This window comes from Euphorbia lathyris, chromosome 5 (assembly GCF_963576675.1).
Source record: "Euphorbia lathyris chromosome 5, ddEupLath1.1, whole genome shotgun sequence".
Classification (NCBI taxonomy): domain Eukaryota; kingdom Viridiplantae; phylum Streptophyta; class Magnoliopsida; order Malpighiales; family Euphorbiaceae; genus Euphorbia; species Euphorbia lathyris.
Window position 1 is genome coordinate 9553993 of NC_088914.1, and position 23475 is coordinate 9577467.

General features: G+C 36.1%; 1 protein-coding gene, 1 long non-coding RNA gene and 1 other non-coding gene across 3 annotated transcripts; 1 reads left to right on the forward strand and 2 right to left on the reverse strand.

Moving 5' to 3' along the window:
- Nucleotides 1-7924: 7924 nt before the first annotated feature.
- LOC136230387 (adenylate kinase 4-like) lies at nt 7925-12214 on the forward strand. The gene is made up of 6 exons (XM_066019450.1): nt 7925-8221; nt 8412-8557; nt 9526-9645; nt 9740-9907; nt 10651-10740; nt 11891-12214. The coding sequence occupies exons 1-6, from the start codon at nt 8110-8112 to the stop codon at nt 11990-11992; spliced, it is 738 nt and encodes a 245-aa protein (XP_065875522.1). The 5' UTR covers nt 7925-8109; the 3' UTR covers nt 11993-12214.
- An 869-nt stretch (nt 12215-13083) lies between these two features.
- Nucleotides 13084-13200, reverse strand: LOC136231745 (U5 spliceosomal RNA). Its single transcript, XR_010690110.1, has one exon. It is a non-coding gene; the product is annotated as a U5 spliceosomal RNA (small nuclear RNA).
- Nucleotides 13201-18235: 5035 nt separating this feature from the next.
- On the reverse strand, nt 18236-20220 carry LOC136231355 (uncharacterized). The gene is made up of 2 exons (XR_010689766.1): nt 19374-20220; nt 18236-19284 (listed from the first exon to the last, which is right to left on the reverse strand). It is a non-coding gene; the product is annotated as an uncharacterized lncRNA (long non-coding RNA).
- Nucleotides 20221-23475: the final 3255 nt, after the last annotated feature.

Sequence of the window (23475 nt, forward strand, 5' to 3'; positions counted from 1 at the left end):
TTCACACTGAAAACAAGGCAAAATATATTTCTTTTCTGAATTACATAGTTGTTAATACTATAGGATATAAAATTCATTAAATTTTATTCCCTTTATTCCATAATAAATATTTTTTAAGCTTAAGACATTTTTTAATAGGATTTAAGTTTAAGACATGAGAATTAAGAGATGCAATTAATTTTAATTAAGGGTAAATTACAAAACTAGGCCAAATGGGAAGCCCATTTACATATTTAACTCATTTACTCAACCTACTACATATTTAGACTGTTTTTATGTGACTTTCTCATAATACCCTCAATATTTACGCGCGTCTGTCTTTCTCCCTTCTGACTTCGCAGAGGTTAGCATATATGCGAAGTCTGCGAAGCTAATATGCGAAGTCTGTGAAGCTAATCTGCGAAGCAAATGTTTGGTTTAGTTGATGAATTTAGTTTGCATATGCGAAGTCTGCGAAGCTAATGTTTGGTTTAGTTGATGATTTTAGTTAGCATATGCGAAGCTTGCGAAGCGAATGTCTGGTTTAGTTGAACAAAAAATGGCAAACAACAACGGATTCTAACATTAAAATCATAACATTATCAAAATTTACAACAAGATTGTGGAGAATATCGGAGATGAAAGCCAAAGAAAATGAAGAATATCGATCGGCGAACGGAGAAACTGAGAAAACCGATGGGAGATGAAAAACAGAGAACCAATAGAATCAGAAAATTGAGAGAACAACCACAACTTGAAGAGGAAGACCAGAAAACAAACAGTAAATCGCAATAGTAGAAAGAGAGCTATAATACCAGAAAAAAATTCAAGAACAGTCGGACCAGGAACCACTGAAGCAGATGAAGAATATATGGCAGTGATATAAAAGAAACGATCGCTGTCTTAGTCGAGAATGGAGAGAGAGGTGAGGAAAACGTGTTGAAGATCTTACAGGTTAGATCCCTGTGGAAGGAGGAGGATGAGCCATTTTGGGTGAAGCCACAAAAATCGTGAATTTGGAAGAGAAAGGGGAAGGAGAAGATGAAAGATTGGGGTATTATGGGAAAGTCACATAAAACAGTCTAGATATGTAGTAGGTTGAGTAAATGGGTTAAATATGTAAATGAGTCTTACATTTGACCTAGTTTTGTAATTTTCCCTTTAATTAAAAGATTTAGATCCAGTCTGGCAAATAGCTGTTAGTGTAAAATGACAAATAAGAACATTTATATTTTATGGCTATATTTTATTTGGGGTGAAAAGATAGTAACTAGGGGTAAAAATATCATTTAAAAGAGATTGAGCAATAAGCTAATTGAAAAAGTTTCTAAAACCAGGTTTTTTAAAATTAGATTTTTGGTTCTAATAAGCTCTTTCAAACATTTCTTCACCAAACATCATTATTAGAGTAAAAGGATTCAAAGCTCTAATTTTATCCCAAAAAGTTCTTTACTAAACATGATCTTAATTATTTTTATATTAATTGCATCCACTAATTAATTTCTTTATCTATTCTTAAAGTCAAAATGTAATTTAAATATGAATATATTGAGTGAAAGTCGACTAATGTGCCTGAATTGAATTAAAACGTTGTGTATTATGGAATGAAAACAATTCCCTGTGGAATGGAAGGAGTACATTATTTTAACACAACAATTTAAGTCAATAAAATTAATATTTTTTTTAACGAAATGATGATATGACAAGTGAGATTATATTATTGATTTTGTTATATAACCATAAATTATTTTGTTATTTTTAATAAATTGTTGTTGATTTGGACTTTAATTTTATATTAGTCTATGTATTTTAATTAGTTGACATATATATTTTAAGGAATAAAGGCTCTTTTAGTAGGAAAAGTCAATTTAGCAACCAATTTTTAAAGTTGGTGTGAATAGTCAAATTAACTCAATGAATATATTGCGGGTTTGTCAGTTTTTGGACCACGGGTGATCACCCCACCCAAGTTCTGTCTCGTCCCAATTTCTAAAAAAAAAAAAAAAAAAACTCAATGATCAAATAAGCCATGAAAATATAACATATTTTGATATCTGAACTTTATATCATTTTTACATTTTGATACTTGCTTAAAAACTATTATATTCTGCGTATCTGCATAACGATTTGGCGTCGATGCATTACTTTATACGCTATTGCAGACTATCGATGTACTAATACTATTTTTAGGGGTTCAGTGAGATTTTTTTCTCTTTTTTTTTGAGGAGTTTCTATGAGAATTAATTGTTCGTGGCCCATACTTCTATTTCGATGGATTTTTTAAGATTTTTTTGTTAGTGCGGCTTTGACTTTTATTTATTTTTCTCACATTTTATCACTTAATATAAATATTTAGTTAGCAAAAATTTGTAAAAAAAAAATAATTTAGTAGAATTAAAATTCTAAATTCAATTAATTCTTATCCAAAATTGGGTATACTATCATAAAATATATCTCAAATTTATTTATCATATGTTATCACTTAATATTATTATTTTATTAGTTAAAAATTGAAAAAAATATATATATTCTAAAGAAAGAAAAAAAATAAACTTCATACAACATTCATGATTTTTTTTTGAAAGAATTATGTATCGGTGCATAATATCAGTGCATTAACACTTTAAGGAATAATATTATCAAGGGACAATTACAAAACTAGCACCTTTTAAGGTGCTAGTTTTCTTTTATAACTCATTTTGAAAAACTCACCAAAACTAACACATTTCATTAACAAAATTCCAACCATGCCCTCATCTCTAAGACTCCGCTCCCCGTTCTTTAACATTCGAACTTCCATCTCTCTAACCTAACACCCCGCTATTCCTCTCTCTAACTTTCCGGCGATTCATTGCCCGATTCTGTACATTTCATCCGGCGAATCTCTGTTACTTCGAGTGGACATGGCGAGAACACGAAGCTCAGACAACGAATCGAATTCAGAAGGAAGGACAAAAAAGAGGGTAAATAACTTGACTTTACATTTGCGATTCTCTCTTGTATTGTATGTACATTTGCTGTGTTTGAGAAGGAATACTTCGTTTCGTTTCGTTTACTTCTTCTGGTGTTAGGGTTTATCTGGGTTCGTCTGGTGTTAGGAAGTCATTCGGTTTGGTTGAAATGCGTCAATATGTATGTTCTATCGGTAACCTAATTGTAGAGAATACATAGATATAGACAGCCTAATGGCCGATAGAACATCCATATCGACGATCTATTGCCGATAGAACATTCATATCGACGATCTAATGTCGATAGAACATTCATATCGACGACCTAATTGTTGATAACTCTCTTATTTTAGCATACGTTAGCTCATTCTAGCTCAACGTTATAATTAGCTTAATTGTATGTTCCCTGATGATATGTCTACAATAAATTTCAGCATGATCGTGTAGACAAGAGGAAGAGAGATGAGCATGGCTCTCCTTCGAAGAAGAAAGCAAAGAAGAAATCTGAATATAAATACAAAAAAACATTTGGAACGGAAAGCATCATCACAGTTAGGTGTAACCTAGACGCAGCAAAACATATAAAGGAGGTGTTAACACCAAACCAAGTAGATCTATTTAAGAAGAGTTGCTTCGGGCAGTATTTGGATATGACCAATACAGTATTTGCAGGAGTCCTCTGTCATACCCTTTTAACAAGGGAGATCATATGTGAAGACCTCAAACCCAGGGAGCTTTGTTTCAAAGTTAGAGGTGTTGAGTTAAGATTTGGGGATTGGGAGTTTGGACACCTAAGTGGGTTACGGTTTGGAGACATGGAAGCATTTATCGAAAGGTTTAGTGCGATAAATAAGCCATATAGATTTAGGAATAAGTTTTTTCCAGGTATCCCTACACCAACCTTTAAAGACGTGGACACAATTATGCTGCAAACTGTTTGGAAGAATGAATCTGATCAGGATGCAGTTTCATTTGCCATGTTGTACTTTGTCATTGGCTGTGTGTTGGATAACACTGCCAACAAACAAGCTCTTCCTTGGGTTTTGGAACTTGCTGAATTTCCAACATTGTTTAACGAGTTTCCATGGGGTGTTTTGGCCTGGGATGTGACCTACAGGTCTCTTGTTAATGGGATAATTGGTGGAAAAGACCGAATTGATCAGTTGTGTGCTTATAGGGATCGTTTCAGGACTAACCGTGTCTCATAAAACCTATATGGTTTTGTACACGTATTTTAGGTATGATGTGTGTATATTCTATATACTAGAAATGTTGGTAATAGGCATAAATAATGAATTGTAACTTTGTTGCAGGCTTGGTTGTTCGAAGTATGGGATGCCACCCACGCACATATCATGGTATACACATTTCAAACTATAAGATACGTCGATATATGTCGATACAACATAAATATCGACACCTATCGGCACATATCGCCACATAAGACTAACTCCTCCGTCGATATTGATCATATATCGACATATATCGACGGAAGATCAATAGACATTTTTCTAGAATAATCTGTTAATGAGCATTAAATGCAGGTAATGATCACTTTGACTTTCACTCTTCATCGAATATCACTATAAGATACGTCGATATATGTCGATACAACATAAATATCGACACCTATCGACACATAAGACTAACTCCTACGTCGATGTCTGACATATATCTACGATGCATTCTCGTGATATCTGTCGATATTAAACATATATCGACTGAAAGATCAATAGTCGTTTTTCTAGAATGATCTGTTAATGAGCATTAAATGCAGGTAATGATCACTTTGACTTTCACTCTTCTTCGAATATCACTCTATCAATTAAATATGATATAGTCTGTTGAGATTCCCCATGAACATTACGGTTCTTTCTCCTATAAATAGACGCTTTGTCTGTTCATAAACTATTCATTCTATTAAACTCTTAAACACTCTAGAAGCAGCAAAAATGGAAGCGCCACCACCACCACCTCCTCTTCATGAGTTCGAAGCGCTAATAGCTTCGTTCAGCGATTCGTTCCGTGCAGGGGACACGGACGAAATAATCTGATTCATGCAGGGCATGGCAAGAACCATGTCTTTCGCTACTGAAGCCATGACTGACCATCTGGAGTCAGTTAAGGAAAAAAACAGGCGGCTGAGGAGGACCATTAGGCGCCTCAAAAAGCAGTTGGAGAAGTCCAAGATGGACTTCGTTGACGCCCTTTTGGTCCTGAATATCTGAATGTTTAGTTTATGTAATTTTTGTTTTTTTAATGTTTATGTACTTTTGTTATTATGTGTTTTGTGTTTGTGTCTCTTTTGTTTATGTGTTTTGTGTTTTTCTGTTATGTTTTATTGTGTTTTTGTTCATTTTTTGATGTTTTATGTACTTTTTTTCTTTGTTAGAATATAAAAATATAAAAATATTGTTCTTATCTGTGTTTTGTGTTTGAATCTTATGATTTAGCATAGAAAATCTGTTTAACGTAGGTCGATATATGTCGATATTCATCAGCTATCGACGCAGATATGTATGTCGATATTCATAAGATATCGACGATATCGACCCTTTCTGGAAAAAATCGCAGAGTGATGTTCCAACCCAAATGCATCTTCCTACGACAATGTCACTGTTTTTAGGTTTCGCACGACCAGGAATAACATGAAAAGGCAACAGAAATAATATATACTGGGTTTTAGAGAAACAAAATGCTACATCTTATCCATGAATTGACGAAGCTTAAATAAAACCAAAAACAAATGAAAAACTTACAGGATTGTATAAAATCTTGAAGCACAAACTATGGGTTAGATTGATTGTTGTTCGTAGTCTGTAAATTGATTTGTTCTTTAGAGAGAGAGAGAGAATGGGGGAAAGACAACGTTATAATAAGGTTAGAGATGAGGGCAAGGTTGAAATTTTGTTAATAAAATGTGTTAGTTTTGGTGAGTTTTTCAAAAATGAGTTAGAAAAGAAAACTAACACCTTAAAATGTGCTAGTTTTGTAATTGTCCCTATTATTAACCACTTGAAATTATTAAGCACTAGAAAGAGTTATTTGTCATAATGTTTAGCAATTTTTGATAATATTATTAAGCACTTGAAATTAATATATTAATTGTATATTAATTCTTATTTTGTTAAATATTTAATTTAAAATCTTAAGTTAAAGATTACATTGATACTTTAAGAAATATTCCATGGAACATCTTTGACACATGGATTAATGTCACCATCCGAATCCGAAAGATTCACAAGAACCGTCCGATCTGAAAAAATGAATATTTTATAAAGATGTGAATGGCATCCTTCGACCATGTGAAGGAATCTCCATCATCCATCCCAACAACAATACGGATATGAAGAAGCAATCGTTAGATCAGTATAGATTGATGCGCAAAGGAAATAAGACAAAGAGCAGTGCGCGTCGTCTGACACTCCAAGGGTCCGAAGGTCGTAGGCCTAATGAAATCTAGACATCTAACAGAGCGTTTGCTACATGACATGGTGCACCACTTGACGACATCACAATTTGAGCCTGGCAGAGCCAACCGAGGGCTGACACGTGTTTGATGACTCACTAGGACGCATTACTAGAATGACAAAGATTACCCTTAGTAACCACTATAAATAGAAAAGGCATATGACCCAGAGAAGGTACGAGAACATATATTAAGTGATCATCGATGTTAAGAAGTGTAAAGTTGAGTAACTTTTATATTAAGTTTTGAAGTTTAGTGGTCATATTGTTAAAAAAAAAAGCAAGTTCAATGGACATGGGTGTAATTTACTCTATAGATTTCGCTCATTGTAATATCATGAAATCATTTCTCAAGAAAAAGACTCTGAAATCGATTTTGAGTGAAGTGTATTTCTTATTTTTGTGCTACAAATAATTTCAATCACTGTTTACTATTGTTTTATCACGATCCATGATATTGAAGATACAAATTAAGTTTTTCTGGTGTAATTCAAGTGTTAGTAGTATAATTTATAATATAAGAAAGGCTAATACATCCATGGTCCTCTAAGTTGTCCAAAAATTACAACTGACATCCGAATTTCAAAATATTACAACTAACCGCTCAACATGTTTAGTTGGAATAAATAACCCTTTAAATGTCACGTGACATCGCATGATTGGCAGCACGTGATAATAGGAGGTTAGTTGTAACGTTTTGAAGTTCAAATCACGCGTTATTATGTGGCATTTGAAGAGTTATTTATTTGTTCCAAATAAAGGAGGTTAGTTGTAACGTTTTGAAGTTCAAAGGTCGTATGTCGCTGCTGTTTTTGAATAACTTGAGAGACCACGGAAGTATTATGCCTAAAATAAACAAGGGTTAATTACATATAGATTCCCTATTGTTATGGGTATCTCTGGTATTTTTTTTTTCTTTTACAAACGCAATCTTATGGTTGCAAAATTTTGCATCTTTTTTACTTTGCAAAATAACGATCTCAAAATAAAAAATTCTAAAAATTAAAGTTATTTAGTATCATATTTACTATGGAAGCATATTCATAATTTTTCAAAATCATCGTTTCTAGAGTTTTATCTCTCCAAGCATTAACTTTCTCTTTCGTAAAAAAAACAACACATAGATGACCTCAAACCTAAAAAGTTGAAAAATTAAAGTTGTTTAAGATATCATTCAACTCTTGAAAATTGTCATTTCAAGATCATTATTGACCAAATTCTGACAAAATGAATCCAAATATAAAATTTTATAAACCACAGAGTTACGTTTGTAAACCACAAAATTGTGTTTGAAAAAAAAAAAACACTGCATATACCTATAGCAAATCGGCGAAATCACATGGCATGTATGTAATTGACCCAATAACAGTCCAAAGTTATTGGATCACTAAAACAGATTAGTTCACAAGTCAATTTCGATACAAAACATTTGAAAAACTAAACAGAGTTGACCTTAACCCAAAACAGAATCTTAAGATCTAAAAAAACTGTCTTAAAGTTAAATCTTAATTTCTTAATCCCCCACCAAATTTGACTGGCCCCATCATCCAACCCAACCTCTCCCCTCTACCAACCCATTTTCCTTCTCCTCCTGCTCTGTAAAATCCGTCACCAACTCTCTTCCCCTTTCCTTCAATATTTAAATAAAAAACTTCTTCACACATTTCTTCTTCCTCTGCATTTCCTAACTTACACAAATTGGGGGAAAACAATGGCTTCTTCAGCCGTAGCTCTCGACGATGTTCCTTCTGTTGATATTATGACCGAACTCCTCCGCCGCTTCAAGTGCTCCTCCAAGCCTGACAAGCGTCTCGTTCTAATTGGTCTCTCTTTCTCTCTCTGCTATGCTAATTTTGTTTCGCCTGATTTAGGGTTTTGGTGGGTAATTTTCTAGAATTTGGATGGGTTGTCATTGATATCTGATTTTAGGATATGGGTGTGAAGAATTTCATAATTTGGTCTGAAATGTGGGTTTTGGGATTGGGATTTATGTGGAATTTTGATGAATTGCAGGTCCGCCTGGATCAGGGAAGGGTACTCAATCCCCTATTATCAAAGAGGATTATTGTTTGTGTCATTTAGCTACTGGTGATATGCTTAGAGCTGCAGTTGCTGCTAAGACTCCTCTTGGGGTTAAGGCAAAAGAAGCTATGGAGAAGGTAAATGTTAATTCCTCCTTGGTTTTATATACGTTGAGGACATTTGATTCATATGATATGATGTATTACTTTGTGTTTTAGTACTTCTAATCTATGTTGCAGGAAAACTTTGATTTCAAAGTGTTTCATGTTTCGGGAAATGTTTTGAAAACCGAAACTTTTGGAAACTTGTACTAAACATTTCCGGTCACATTTTCGTAATTTGAGAAAATTAGAAGCTCTTTTCTTAGAATTTGGAAACTCGTTGATATCGGAATATACTTTATTTCTTGACAACGAACTTCTGATCACTAGAAGGAAGAAAACGGTTAGACAAGGGGCCGGAGACCGGCGAACCCTCTCCGATGCCTAAGTTAGTATTGAGAATACGTAACTTGAGAACAATTTAGTGAAGTAGTTGTTATAAGAATTGTGTAGGGGTCTTTATTTCCGTGCTATTTATAGACATTAGAGTTTGTACTGTTGTACACATGTCAATTCCTTATTGGTTTGGAACCTATCTTTCCGCAATATAGTAAGTTGAGCGTGATATTTGGAGTCCGAAGCTCCCTCCTTATGCCTAATTCCGGAAAGACCCTTTGTAGCTACTTGGGCTGGCCAGATATATGAAATATTGGACCTCGGCTTGTATGTCTAAGCCCATTTCACTATTTCGTACCATATCACTCGTTACTTAGAATTTGAAAGCTCGTTTCCTAGGATGTAATGTGTTTGCAGAAGTAGATCAATGTTCAATAAATCCCTAATATATTATAGATCATCTTCTATAAGCTTTCCAAATGAAAAAATCTCTACTATGCAACTTGTATGTAGTTTTTTAATGTATATATAAAAAATTGAATATATGTCTATATAAGTTTAAAATTTTATAGATATGCGCTGTTTCCTTATCCGTTTCCATTTCAATGTAAACATAGCTTCTAATTATTGATTTGAATGGTGAAATTGTGTTTACTTCATCAATATAGGGTGAACTTGTATCGGATGACTTGGTTGTTGGGATCATTGATGAAGCAATGAAGAAGCCATCATGCGAAAAAGGTTTCATTCTTGATGGTTTCCCAAGGACGGAAGTTCAAGCACAAAAGGTTTAATTCCTGTTTTCTTATCTCTTTCATTTTTTGGAATTTCGTGGCTGTCATTGGCATATCTGATTCACAGATTACGTTTTCCCGTTTGTAGCTTGATGAGATGCTGCAGAAGCAGGGAACTAAAATAGACAAGGTGCTCAACTTTGCCATTGATGACTCCATATTAGAGGAAAGGATTACTGGTCGTTGGATTCACCCTTCCAGTGGCCGGACTTACCACACTAAATTTGCTCCTGCCAAAGTTCCTGGCGTTGACGATGTAAGTTCGAGCCTGACGAGTAGTTTGTGTTGTGTTTCTCCAAGTTATGTTCTGAATTGATATCTAAGTTGCTCCTATGGTTATGTCTAAGGGTCTGTTTGGTTCAGTTCTTGTTGTTTAATGTTTGCAGTTGCCGTTAGCTGATTTTTCTTCTAAAACAGTTATCAACAATTATTTCTCAATTATAACCAGACACTTTGTATTTATTGTTCGGAGTAAAACAACAAAAAGAAGCTATAAAAAGGAGAACCAAACGGGCACTAAGTTCAACCCAAACCTTAATTTTAGATTTTTTTTGTCTATTCTCGAAGATTAAGATTCTTGAATTGATGATTTAATGTACATTTTTCAAGCATTTCCGTACCTTGTCAATATGGCATGTATCATTTCACTGCATAATTCTCCGACCTCTTAATAGGATTTTTAATCACTATGTTATTGGGCTTCTGGGACGGATCTAGGGGGTTTAGGGGGGCTTGAGCACCCACTGGTAGCCGGAAAACGTCAAAAATTTTATGGAAACTGTGAGCGGGACTTTAATTTTTTTGAGCAAAAACACTCAAAATATATCAATTTAGAACCCATAAATCACGATAAGGACCCCCTCGTAGTGAATCCTGGATCCGTCACTGTTGGGCTTTAGTTACACTGCTTGCATTTTTCTCGACTAAAGACCGTGAATTGCTTTAACTGTCACCATTCTTAAAGTATTTCCTTCCTATGTTATTTTCTGTGTAAAATAGGTCACTGGAGAGCCTCTGATTCAACGAAAAGACGACACTCCTGCAGTTTTGAAGTCTAGACTTGAAGCGTTTCACAAGCAAACTGAACCGGTATGTCTTTCTTCCTTCCGTTCTGTACTTGTACTTAAGTTCTTCTGTATTTACGTTTTCTCTTGAATATAATACCTAATTCACTCTGCAATTATTTTGAGCCACTTGCAACCAGCAAATAGTAGAAATTTACTTCTGAAATCTTAGGTTATTTTCATCATGCATTTGTTGTTTCCATCGTCATTGATCCCGTCAGCATTTACTCATTCACTAGGCTATCTCAACCAGTGCTAGATGCCAATTGTCACGGTCACAATTCCTTGATAATCATACCGTGCATCACTATCAATACAACTCCCTGAATGTGTTGCTAGTCAGCCTTCCCACAAAGCTAAGCAAACCGTCCATTTCAAATTTTCGGTATCGTATGGCTAAAATTGATCTTGCTTGGAAACGTTAGGGTTAAATTTGGATCATTTCGTACGTTAAGGCTAAATCTGCACTTTACTGGAAACATTAGGGTCAAATTTGTCCCTTATCCCCTCTATTTATAGGCCTCCCACCAACATAAGGGATGACTGAGATTAATTACATCAATGATGGAGGTTTCTCCTACAAATTGCCTAGAATTTTCAAGAGGCAGTCGGTAGGCATACTTGGGGTTCCTGTGGCACCTCTAGGCTTCTAGAAGCTTCTCAAGTTGACTAGCAGGCTCACGGGCTTAGCAACAGGCGTAAATCTCCTCAGTTCCTCGTAGCTTCTGGTAGGCGCTTCCATAGGGACGCTTTTGGATCCACCATCTAGGGCAGTTTGGAGCGCCTCTACTTAGTTTAAGAGCTACTATAGGGGGCAGGCGCAGCAGGCATGTTGCCCTTAGGCTATCTGAATTGGCCCGTTAGAGAAAAATTATGGCTGCTTGTGACACAATACATGCTTTGCTAGTTCCGGATTTAGTGTTTTCTGGTACCATTGCGAGCTGAGCAAATCTTTTTAGCCCTTCTCAAGATATGCTTCATCCTGTGTCTGGTAGGATTCATGAATTAGTATATTAGGGAAATACTTAAGCTTGCCGCACCTGTAATTACTTGAGTTTATCTACTGCAACACAATTAACAACAGAAACTACTTAGAAACACAACGCATTTTATCTTAATTTTTTCCCGTAATAATATTCACTAATTGCTGTAAAGATTTGCTTGTTCTACTGCAGGTTATTCATTATTATGCCAAGAAAGGTGTTCTCGCCGAGCTTCATGCAGAGAAACCCCCAAAAGATGTCACAGTCGAGGTTCAAAAAGCTCTCTCTTCTTAAGAGTATCACGGTCGTTTGGGATAGTAATGCCCGATCCGCGAACCAGTGTCTTCTCCTTTCATTACAGACACTGAGAATAGTTAGTTCATTGAGTCCTTGGAGTTGTGGTAAACAAATAATAAAAATATTTGTATGGATATGATGAGATTTTTGTAACAATATGTACTCAAAATTTAATTATGGTTCAATAATTCAGGCCATAAAGATGGCTTTTTTTGGGTTTGTTTTTCTTCTTCTATGGGTGCTGGTTCTGTTTAAACATAGGTGTCACGAACTTGTAAAAAAAAACCTTGATTGGCTTCCTGAACTATCAAAATGTCTGGATAGCCTTTTCAACTTTTATAAAATGTTTGGATACCCCTCCAACTTGCGTAAAATGCAATCAATTAATTACTCGATTACAAAAAAATATGATAGATGCATAAGGCGTGTTGCATGCGTCTTAAAATGTTATTAAATAATTTACATAATAAATTAAAATATATTAAAAAAAATTACGACTGTAAAACTTGCCTCTGATATTAGAACTTTATAACCTAACTGTAAAACTTGTCTCTCTGGTATTAGAACTTCATAACTCAATCTTGGTCTTCTTTTTTTTTTTTTTTTTTTTTGCAATTTGGTGATTAATTGATTATATTTTACATAATTGAAAGGGTTATCTGAACATTTTATGCAAATTGGAAGGACGTAAGAGATTTTGAAAATTTAGGAAGTTAATCACTTTTTAGGACAAGTCAAGTTCATGAGGCAAACATTAAATAATCATTAATGCTAATGTTTCATAAGCCTTAAATTATGTTTTTAGTGCACTTTTATGGTTAATAACAAAATTCCCGTCTACTTCTGTTTTACGGTAAAATTACATAACTTGAAAACATAAGCGAAACAATAACCCAATAATTAATTTACCAAGGTTTCTAAGTACATCCCTCCCGCGATCATGGAAATAATTTATACTACAGAACAGAAACCAGTTACATTCAAATCTGAGGTAGAATTTATTCTCCGGGAAGAAAAGAAAGCTTAGCAGGACAGAACAAACAAATTTAATTAACGCATACAAATTTGAACTAAAATTAGTGTGGACCATCCCCAGAAAGAAGAGGGCCCTCCAAAAATAGGCGTATGCCACTATTTGCGGCGAACACACGGTATTCTTTAGTAAAAGGCGAAAGAATAGTTCGCTTTGTGCTCACCGCGCGGCTGCGTGTTTTCTCAATATTTTCACTTGCTATTTTATACTCATGTGTGGGCTTGCTCACGTTTACTTTATTCGATGTGGGATACTAGAGCTTAAACACTCTTCCCACTATTTCTGTCTTTGTGCCTCTAGTTTGTTTCTTTTCTTTTTTCCTGATTCAGTCCGTTCCACCCAAGACATAAAATAATAAAATAATTATTTTTTGACATTTTGAGAAACATTGTGAGTATTAGTATTATTTTGGATTTATTTCATTTTAATATAATTCTAGAAAATTATCTATAAAAATCATTTTTGTGCACCTAATATTTTTTATGGTGTGAGAATTTTTCTCAAGCTTTTTATTTCATTCTTATAGCAGCAACCAATATTTGTAATTGTTATTTTTTTTCCTGAACTTAAGCTATTTTTACTATTCAATAACACTTGTTCATGGTTGAATCGGACTTAATCGGATTTTATACTAAATTATATTATCCAAACTAAGCTTGTAACATATTTATATAGTTGGATTGAGCAAAGATAAGAGAACTAATTCCGAAATAAGAGAACTAATTCCAAGTCTAGCACGTCCAACAAATATATTTGTATTAAAAAAATGGTTAATGTCAAAAAAAAACATGTGGTTTCACATTTTCGCAGATCAATACCTGTAGTTTTTTTGCTCCAAAACAAACCATGTAGTTTCTGCCATTAGCAAAAACGCGACAAATCTTTGAACGTCGTTAAAATGCAAGGGTATTTTCGACTCTTTTCGACTCTTTCTTCTTCTACTACTACTTTTTTTCTGGAATTTCAGATTCAGAATACTCTCATTCAATGTCCCATTCATCTCGCAAATGTATGTTCATTCAATATTCTCATTTTGCTTGTTTCTAATTCATTATCAAATCTCGGACTGCAGTCGTTCAATATTCCCATTCATCTCGCAAATGTAACCTCCCAGCATTTTAATTATAAATGTTGCACAATCTATCATATTTCTATTCATACTAGTAGCAACATAAATGGAAATGGTGCTTCTGGGAGCTCTAGTCAAGAGTTTGAGCGAATTGGCTAAGTTAGGGAATGCTTGATAATATTAGCTAGAAGGTTGACGACAAACAACGAAGAGATATTACAAACATGTGTTAAGGCAACTTAGGTCAAGGGAGACCAACAAGGAGCCATTTCACAATCCCAACAGAGTCATAAAACCTAATCTTGCCATAACTTAAGTAATAAAAATGAGCATGGAGAATGATGTGTTTGCCAAGGAAACAAAAAATAATAGGAACCTAAATATGACTACTTGGATAAGACATTCAACAAAGAAAAGAAACAAAATTTTAACACATCTAACAAATATATTTGTATTAAAAAATGGTTAATTTAAAAAAAAATACGTGGTTTCACATTTTCGTAGATCAGTATTTGTGGGTTTTTTTCTTCAAAACAAATCATGTGCTTTCTGTCGCACGGCAAATCTCTTGACACCATTAAACTGCAGAGTATTTTCACAAAAAAAAAATTATCACTTTTTTTTTTTTTGACTCTCTTCTTCTTGTTCTTTTTCTACTTTTCTTTTCTTTTTCTGTGGAATTCATTCAATCTCCCATTCATCTAGCAAATGTAAGTCCATTCAATATTCTCATTTTGCTTGTTTCTAGAAAATTTGTATTTAACTAACATAAAATAGTTTTTTTTTACCATTAATCATGATAACTATTCTAATACCATTTAATCCTCCTAGATATGATGAAAATTATATTTAGAGAGAGTTCCAGTAATTTAAAAAATTAAAAGCGGTAGTTTCATATTCCAATTGAACTCCATTTTACGGAACCATGATGAAAAATAAGTTCGGAACCATAATGAATAAATGCAAAGATTGTGGGATTAAATCTCTATTTGGGGCCAAAAGTAGAGATTATTATATGATTGGCTATAGTTGAAATTTATTTTCATTAAAGGGGCTGTTTTTTAACTATGGTTAGATATTGTATTTTTTTTTTATTTTTTACTCAATTAGTGGACATGAATGGATTCATGTCCACAAACGGGGCAGTGGCTTCACGCCACTGCCCCAATAAAGATTAAAAAAAAATTAAAAAAAATAAAATTTATAAAATAATGATGACTTGTGGAGAATTTCCGATTAACTTCCGTCTCTGTGGGGGCGTCGTTGGGTTCGACGGTGGAAGCTCCGATGCCAAAGTCAGTAAGGAAGAACAAGAGAGCAAACTGAATTGACAAAGGGTAAGTGAATGTGTGTACCTTGATAGCCTGAGACATAGGCTATATATAGTCATGAAGTTGTAACTTTCAGTAACTAGAAAGTCTCCATTAATGTCTCATTAATGGCGATTACTGGTTACCTTTAAGTTGGCGGTTAGCTAATTGATAGCTCATTAATGGTCTTTATTGCCGGATCGGCCCAGCCGTTCTAATGGCGGATTGAGTGTTTACGGAGATTCGCCTCACAGGTTCGCCCGCGGGTCTCTTTTGGTGAGTCCTTGGTGATCCGCCCGCCGGATCTCTTTGTTTCAATACGCCGTGGTATTCCCGTATCAGGTGACCAACACGTGGCGTTCTTAGGCGAATTTCTCTTTTGATCATTGGGATAATATCACAATGTTATCAGAAGCCCCCCCAAAGTTCCCTTAAAGTCCTTTAGGGCTTTTGAGCTTCTTTTCGCGCCGTCATGATTACCTGCATTAATGTTCACTCTGTTCGATGCCAATCGTGGGGTGACACGTGTGGCAGACGCACCGCCCGAGGAGAGAGAAGACGCCTTCTTCATTTTTCCTTTTCTCTTTCTTCCTCATTCGTTCTTCTTCTCCATTTTCCTTTGCGCCTTCTTCGTAGAGCTTCTTCGGAGTTTCAGAATCCTTTAAGCTTTTATTTTTCATGTAAGTCCATCTTTTCATTCTATATATTGTGTTTTTGAATGTTTAGAAGCTCTTCTTCATCCTCCGGGTCAACCTCTGAACTTTTTAATTTGACCTCTCCCTCTGAAATTGTAATTAGTTGGACCTCTTCTTCGTCGGAAAATTCTCTTTCCTCCGAAGGTACGGTTAACTCCGATTTAGCTGAGTTGCTCGACTCGGCGTGTAATCGCGGTCGGACTCGTTTAGGTAGTAGTAGTCAAAATCTTTCTGTTCCTATCACCGGTATTGCTCCGGCCATAGATTCTAGGCGATTTTCCAGGATGGCGGCCTCTTCTTCCGCTCCGCCCAGGAAAAAGGCACCTCGCACGGAGTCTACCTCCTCTCGCATGAGTGCCGCGGATCTAGCAGATCTGGCGAGTAGATTCCCATGGATAAATAACTACGAGACCCGACTGGCGGATGCTCATCAACGACCCGCCTGTCCGCCAAGCGGATTCTTGTCTGTGTACTATAGTCACGTAGAAAGAGGATTCCGACTGCCTCTTCCCAAGATGATGGCGGACATCCTTGCTTACTTTGACATTACCGCTAGCCAATTACATCCAAATGGCTGGTTAGATATTGCTTTAGATTGTTACCTTGCCTCGAACTTAGGGGTAATATACACTCCTTGTATTTTTCGAGCTTTTCATAAACCGTCGAAGCGAAAGTCTGAGTCTTTCCTCACCTTTGCAAAGTTTGGAGTGTATTCGCCATTTAGTGGCAAAATGTCCAACATCCATTGTTGGGACGAAAAATTCTTCTACGTAAAGATAAACGAGGGCGAATCTCTAGGCTTCCCAACATACTGGAATCCCAAACCTTTGCACATGGCGGGAGATATGCGTATATTGACGAATAGTGATGAGGTAGTGGCGGAGCTCATGAAGAGTGTCAAGGCGGATGCCTGGACATACGCTGACGCCTTAGACTTCATGATGAATGATATTCCCCTGATTCGCCGAGAAGGGGACAAGTTTATTTACTCGAAGATTGCCCAGTTTGATCAAGGTAACTTTGTGTTTTCTTTGAACCTTGATCGCTTTATTATTCTCTTTGGCAAGGGTTTATCTAAGGCCAATCACGCTCTTGCAGAGAAGCGCATGAAGTTGAAGGAAGATGAGGCTCGTAAGAAAGAGCAGGCGGCGGATCCCCAAAAGGGTGTAGGGAAACGCCTGGCGGATACAACGGCCGATCCGCCTCTAAAAAGGAGGAAGCCTGCAGCTTCTAGCGGTCAAAAATTTATGGCGGATGCCATGAAATCCGCCGCATCTTCGGTGGAGGGGGAACATGCAAGTTGTTCTTACTTTAATCTTTTTACCATACTTTAGATCTAAGTTTTGATCCTCTCATCTTCATGCAGACGGCGAAGCCGGACTTAGGCGGTTACTGGTTCGCCAAGTATGGTACCAGGGGATCCTTGAGAAATGAATCTGTTATTAATGATCTGGACGAGGCTCTAGGTCAGTTGGGCGAGATACAGAAGAACCAAAACCAGATCCCAGGATCAGCCCATGTTCAAATGGGAAAGATTGAGCTTCTAATGGTTAGTTCCTTCTGGCCTTTGGCTATAAGTGATCCCCTTTTGGTAGCTTTTTGAATGAACCGTTTCGTCTTAACAGATGTGTAGATACCCATTTTTGTCCGGGACAATTTTATGCTTTAACTGACAATATTTGAAATTTCAACAAATTTATATATTATATCAGAAATAAAGCATTTCGTTCTTACATATGGTTTATTCGAGAAATGAGGCTTTTGTACACCAATTGGTTATATCTCAATACAATTACCAAGTCGCATTCAAGATATAATTCTTTGGAATAAAAGTATCCTCCATCTTGCTATAAATTATATATGAGATGTAATGTGTTATTTGTGAATATAATTTTGAAATTGTTTTATTTCAAATTGTTAGTTAAACTCAATTTTTGTTTAAATAGTTAAGTAGATGTCTTGAATTTAATCCATTCATTTAAGTTGTGTTCATAAAATGGATATAGTTTTAAATGTGATTTTTTGATAAAGTTTTACCTAAATCATATTTAATGCACAATTTATTTTTGAAACCATTTAATGATGAATGGAGTAATATTCAAAATAAATAAATTCTAACTATAAAAAATAATGAAGCAAAATATAATAAGGTGCTCCTATTAAGAAGTAAGGTTTACAAAACTAATCTCAACATATACATATTGTTTTACAGGAATTCAAAAACAAGAAAAGACAAAGTTCTCCACTAATCTCAAGGTAGACAAATCCAAACAGCACTTCATCCTGAAAAGAGGCATCTTTGAAAGTAGAGGCAAGACAAATGCAGAAGTGGACAAATAAAACCCACCAATCAACAAAGGCTTTACATTTTGGCTGTGGAAAGATAATTCGTAACCTCTCTTTTTTTAGCTATAAAAGGGGGGCCGAATTTTTAGAAAAGGGAGGCCAATTTTTAAACAAAGAACTTTGGGCCAAATTTGAGAGAAAGAGCATATTTTGGGCAGAAATTAGGGAGGGATTGATCTCTGTAATATTTTTCATTGTAAGCTAAATCTTGTACTATCTACCAAATCTAATACAAATTCATCTTTTTCAGTATAATCTCCAAAGCTTTGAGCTAAGGATTTTTATTCCTAGTTTGTAAAAACAATGATTAAAAGTATTCATTTTGCTTTTGAAATGATCTGATTTTGCAAACCACTTATTAGTTTTCAGCTCCTTTAAATACATATATTTATTTAATGCACTTTTAGATTTATGCTACTAACTATTTACTAATCTTACTAATTTTAGTTAATACAACTTATATCTCTGCTTGTAAGTAACTGTTTATATTTATCATGTACTAACCACTAACATTTTCTTTCCTAAAGATTAAAGATACTAACATTCATCTGTTCTTCATATTTCAATCCAGAAATTCTTTTCAAGAAAAATGGCATGTTTTGATCCAAACCTTTTTAAAGACTACAGATTTCACCTAAGTTAAAATTTTAAATCTATAACCAAAAATTATGAAAATACAATAAACTAACATTGACATAGAATCATAATCAATCTAGATTAATCAGAGTTAACAAGTAGGATCTATATTTGCATCTTTTACCCATCTTTCCCTCACCATCACTAGATTCGAGTCACCAAACCGTATTGCCACTTCACCCACTTCATAGTCACCGGAGCTGCACAAAATAAAAAATAGAAAGTTTCAAACCAAAGATCTAAACCAAACAACAGCCCAAACTAAATATAAAATGTTTAAGAAACTTACGGTTTCAAGGTCCACAGTAGTGCGGAGCTGAGCAGCCGGAGGAAGTACCTACGGTAGGACAGCAAGCAGCAGGCCGAGACGAGTCGCAGGCGGTGAACGGTAGCCGGCCGGATGGCTGCTGCTCCTTTCTTTCACGGAACCAAAGACGGAGAAGGTGAACGGCGGAGCCACGATGAACAACGAAAAGAAACGAAATCAAAATAAAAACAAAAACCTTTTAATCAAGGATCCAAACCAAAAAATCTAAAAAGTAAAGCCTCACCTCAACGCCGGCGAGACGAGATGAAGTTAGACAACTCGAACAGCAGCAGCAACGGCAGACCAGAGAGCGGAGTGCGACTGCAGATGCGGAGGCAGACGCGGTGACCCCGTCTGAGGAGAAGGCTGAGCGGCGGACCGAGGCAGCAGGCGGAAAACAGACGGGGAGGAGCATCCAGAACGAACTATGGCACCAGGAACGGACGGCGCCGGCCAAAGGGGTAGCTGTTGCTGCAAACTCCTTTTTGAGAGAGAGAAGGAGAGTAGAAGGGAGGCCATGGAGGAGTTCGGCCGGACAGTGAAGTTATATCCCTGTGTTCCTTTTTCTGTTTGAAGGGAAAGGAAAGGAAAAGGGAGAAAGGATAAATGTGGAGGCTAGGTAAAGTTTGAGATGTCTCCATACCCAAGTTTAAAACTAGGGTTAATTCTCACCATTCAATTAATTTTGATCAATTTGATCGGATGGTCAATATTGGTTGCTGAATCAGAATTAGAGATAGGTCTGCACATTTAAATTTCATTGTTTCACCACAAATTTTAATTCATTTTTATAGCTAGTTAATTCTAATGAGTGATTGGTTAATTTTTTTTTTAAATTGAGTGATTGATTAATTAGCCCATTAGTTTAATTTTTAATTTCTATTAATTTCTTTTTAATTCAATTTGTTTTCCTTAATATAATTTAATTAACCAGTTCGTTTTTTCTAATCGCTCGATAACGATTATAAAATGATCAAATAATCTCGATCACTGAAACGGTTTTTAACCAATTCTCACTGGTTAACCAAAAATCAACGGTTAACCATAATTTTTACCCAACCCTAAATTTTTAAACAATATTAAAATACACATAATTTCAAAAATTCAAATGAAACGAATTCATATAAACGTTCAGAATTCATACATAAGTACCGAACTAAAAATAGGGTTTTTGTTTTTTATTTTAAACAAAAATAATAAGACAGCATCAATTATATTATAATATAACTTATGTATATATTTTGATTTTGAACAAAAAAAAAATGATGCGTTTATTTTTGTATTTTTTTTAAGTACAGAACTAATATAACATATAATATATATAATATATTTAAATTAATCTATGTTAGTATAGGTACAACAATTATATATTATAATATAATTTATATGATATATTAATTTTTTTAGATATATATTTATTAAACGGTTCGGTTAACCAGTAACCGCGGTTTTTGAACACCTTGAACCGAAACCGAACCGGTATTTGACTATTTTTTTAACCATTAAGAAAACCACTGGTTCGGTTAACCGCTTTTTTCGGTTCGGATTACCAGTTTTCGGTTCGGTTATTGGTTTGACCGGTTTATTTGCCCACCCCTACTTAAGGATGCCAAGATCCAAAAGCTAAAGGAGAAGATTGAAGCAGATGCTAAGGAGCATGAGGATGCTTTAGGAGATGCAGAGTACATGGCTGGGGAGCAAGCTTTCTATTATGGCGAGCTGATTCATGGCGTATTTCCAGCTGGCGTATCCCGAGATTGATTTTACAGATCCGCAGTTCGCCGTTTCGGAACCAGATGATGTTTTCAAATATAACAAAATCCCGGAGATCAAGGACTACCTGAGTGATCAGGTTCGAAAATGGATGAAGGGACCCGTCGAAGAAAGCAAGCCTTCCGCCAATGTCAAACTAGTGGATCTCGAGGAAGTACCTCCAAAGGCGGGTGAGGAGCCGATAACCGATGGCACCCTTCTTCCTGAGGGTACACTTTCTGTGGAAAAGGAAGTCTCCTTGGTGGGCGTATCTGGAGCTGTTGAGAAGGAAGCTTCTCAAGCAGGTGCCTCAGGCGAGAAGAATGCTAAGGAGAATGCTCCTGTTAATGTTTAGTTTTGTTGTTTGTAAAACTTAAGTACAATTGTTTAATCCTTACGGTTGCTATTTATTTTACCTTTACGTTTGCGTAAGTAAATATATAAGCTTTTAGGATTCATTCTAGAGTAGGTGGCCAGCCATACTCCATTGCGCGAACCTTTGTGAAGGTTTGAAGCTGTTTTATTCCTTCAGAGGAAGTAAAGCTGCCTTTAAGGATCAACTTGCTACCTATCTTTGAGGTGAAGCGATCCGCCTTTAGGACTTGTGAACCCTTCTTTGGGAGGGTGCAAGAGAGTGTAAAGACCTTGCGTCCAAGGAATGTTTTAACTCTATCTCGAATGGTGATCATCTAAAGATGGATCCGCCCATGAGATTGTTTTCCTATCTTTGAGGAGAAAAAGTAGCTATATGATAGCAGTACTTTTTAGTGTGGGAAGCGTTGGATGCCCCCCTTCTTTTTGAGACTGGAATATTTATATTGCTGCAAGAAAATACTTAAAAAGAATATGGACAATAGAACAATTGCTTTTTATTGATAGAAGATACGCTTTATTACAGCAAGCAGGTCTCATATGTGAGCCTCATTAAAACCTTTAATAAGAAAAACCTCATAGAAAAAAAGCTTATTAAAGGAAAAAGAGTACTCAAGACCTTGTTTACATTCTATTTTCTGGCGAAGTATTTGCGGAGATTTTGGAGATTCCAAGTGCGCGGCAATGTATTTCCTTCCATGTCTTGAATCTTAAATGTGGCGAACCCAATCTTGTCCACTATTCGATATGGACATGTCCAGGTGAGCCCTAGCTTGCCCTTCCCTTCTCTAGATTGGATTTTGTCGGCCTTGCGGAGCACGAGATCTCCCACATTTAGGTCTACAAGTTTGGCGTTTTTGTCGTGATAAGCTGCGATCCGCTGCTTGTACGCCGCCATACGTACATATGCCTTGTCTATTCTATCCTCCACTTGATCAAGATTTTCTTTCAGTCTCTGACTGTTTTCATCCTCACAGTAGAATGCAACTCTGTCACTTGGAACCAATATCTCGATTGGGATTACAGCTTCCACGCCATGAGAGAGGGCGAATGGGGTCTCGCCTATAGCCGTTTGTGGAGTAGTACGATACGCCCATAAGACGCTTGTTAACTGATCCGCCCATTTCTTATCATGCTCACCTAGTCTTTTCTTTATTCCCTTCACGATTGTCCGATTCGTGACTTCGGTCATACCGTTGGATTGTGGGTAATATATGGAGGCGAATCTGTTCAGAATGCCCAATTTTTCACAGAAAGCTTTGAACTCACTACAGTTGAATTACGTTCCATTATCAGTGATGATCGTGTGTGGAACTCCATATCTTCCCACAATATTATCTTTGACGAACTCCACCATTCGTTCAGCATTGATGGAAGAGACAGCTTCAGCCTCTACCCATTTAGTGAAATGATCTACTGCCACCACCACGTACTTCCTCTGTCTACGAGTAGGAGGAAATGGTCCAACAATGTCAATTCCTTAGACAGCAAAGGGTCGACCTTCGATGATGGGCCTCTGGAGATGTTTGGCGGTATGAGATTCATTTGCATGAATCTGACAACTATGGCAGGATTCCACCAGTTTCTGTGCATCAAGTTCCGCTGTGGGCCAATAAAATCTTGCTAGCCTAGACTTCTTCAAGATGGAAGCGGATGCCTCATGGGCTCCACATGTTCCCTCGTGCAGCTCCTTGAGAACCTGTTGTCCCTCTTCTGGCAAAATGCATTTTAACCAAGGGTGGCTAAAAGATTTTCTATAGAGGCAATCATTTATTATGGAGAAATATGCCGCTTTCCTGACTATCCGTCGTGCTTCCTCCTTGTCCGTAGGTAGTGCTCCATCTAACAGATACTGGCGGATGGCCGACCTCCAATCACCTTCTACTGTCGTGAGTAGGGTTACTTCCTCTGAGGCGTAGGCCGGAGCTGCTTTAACTTCGAATGGACATTATGGATCCGC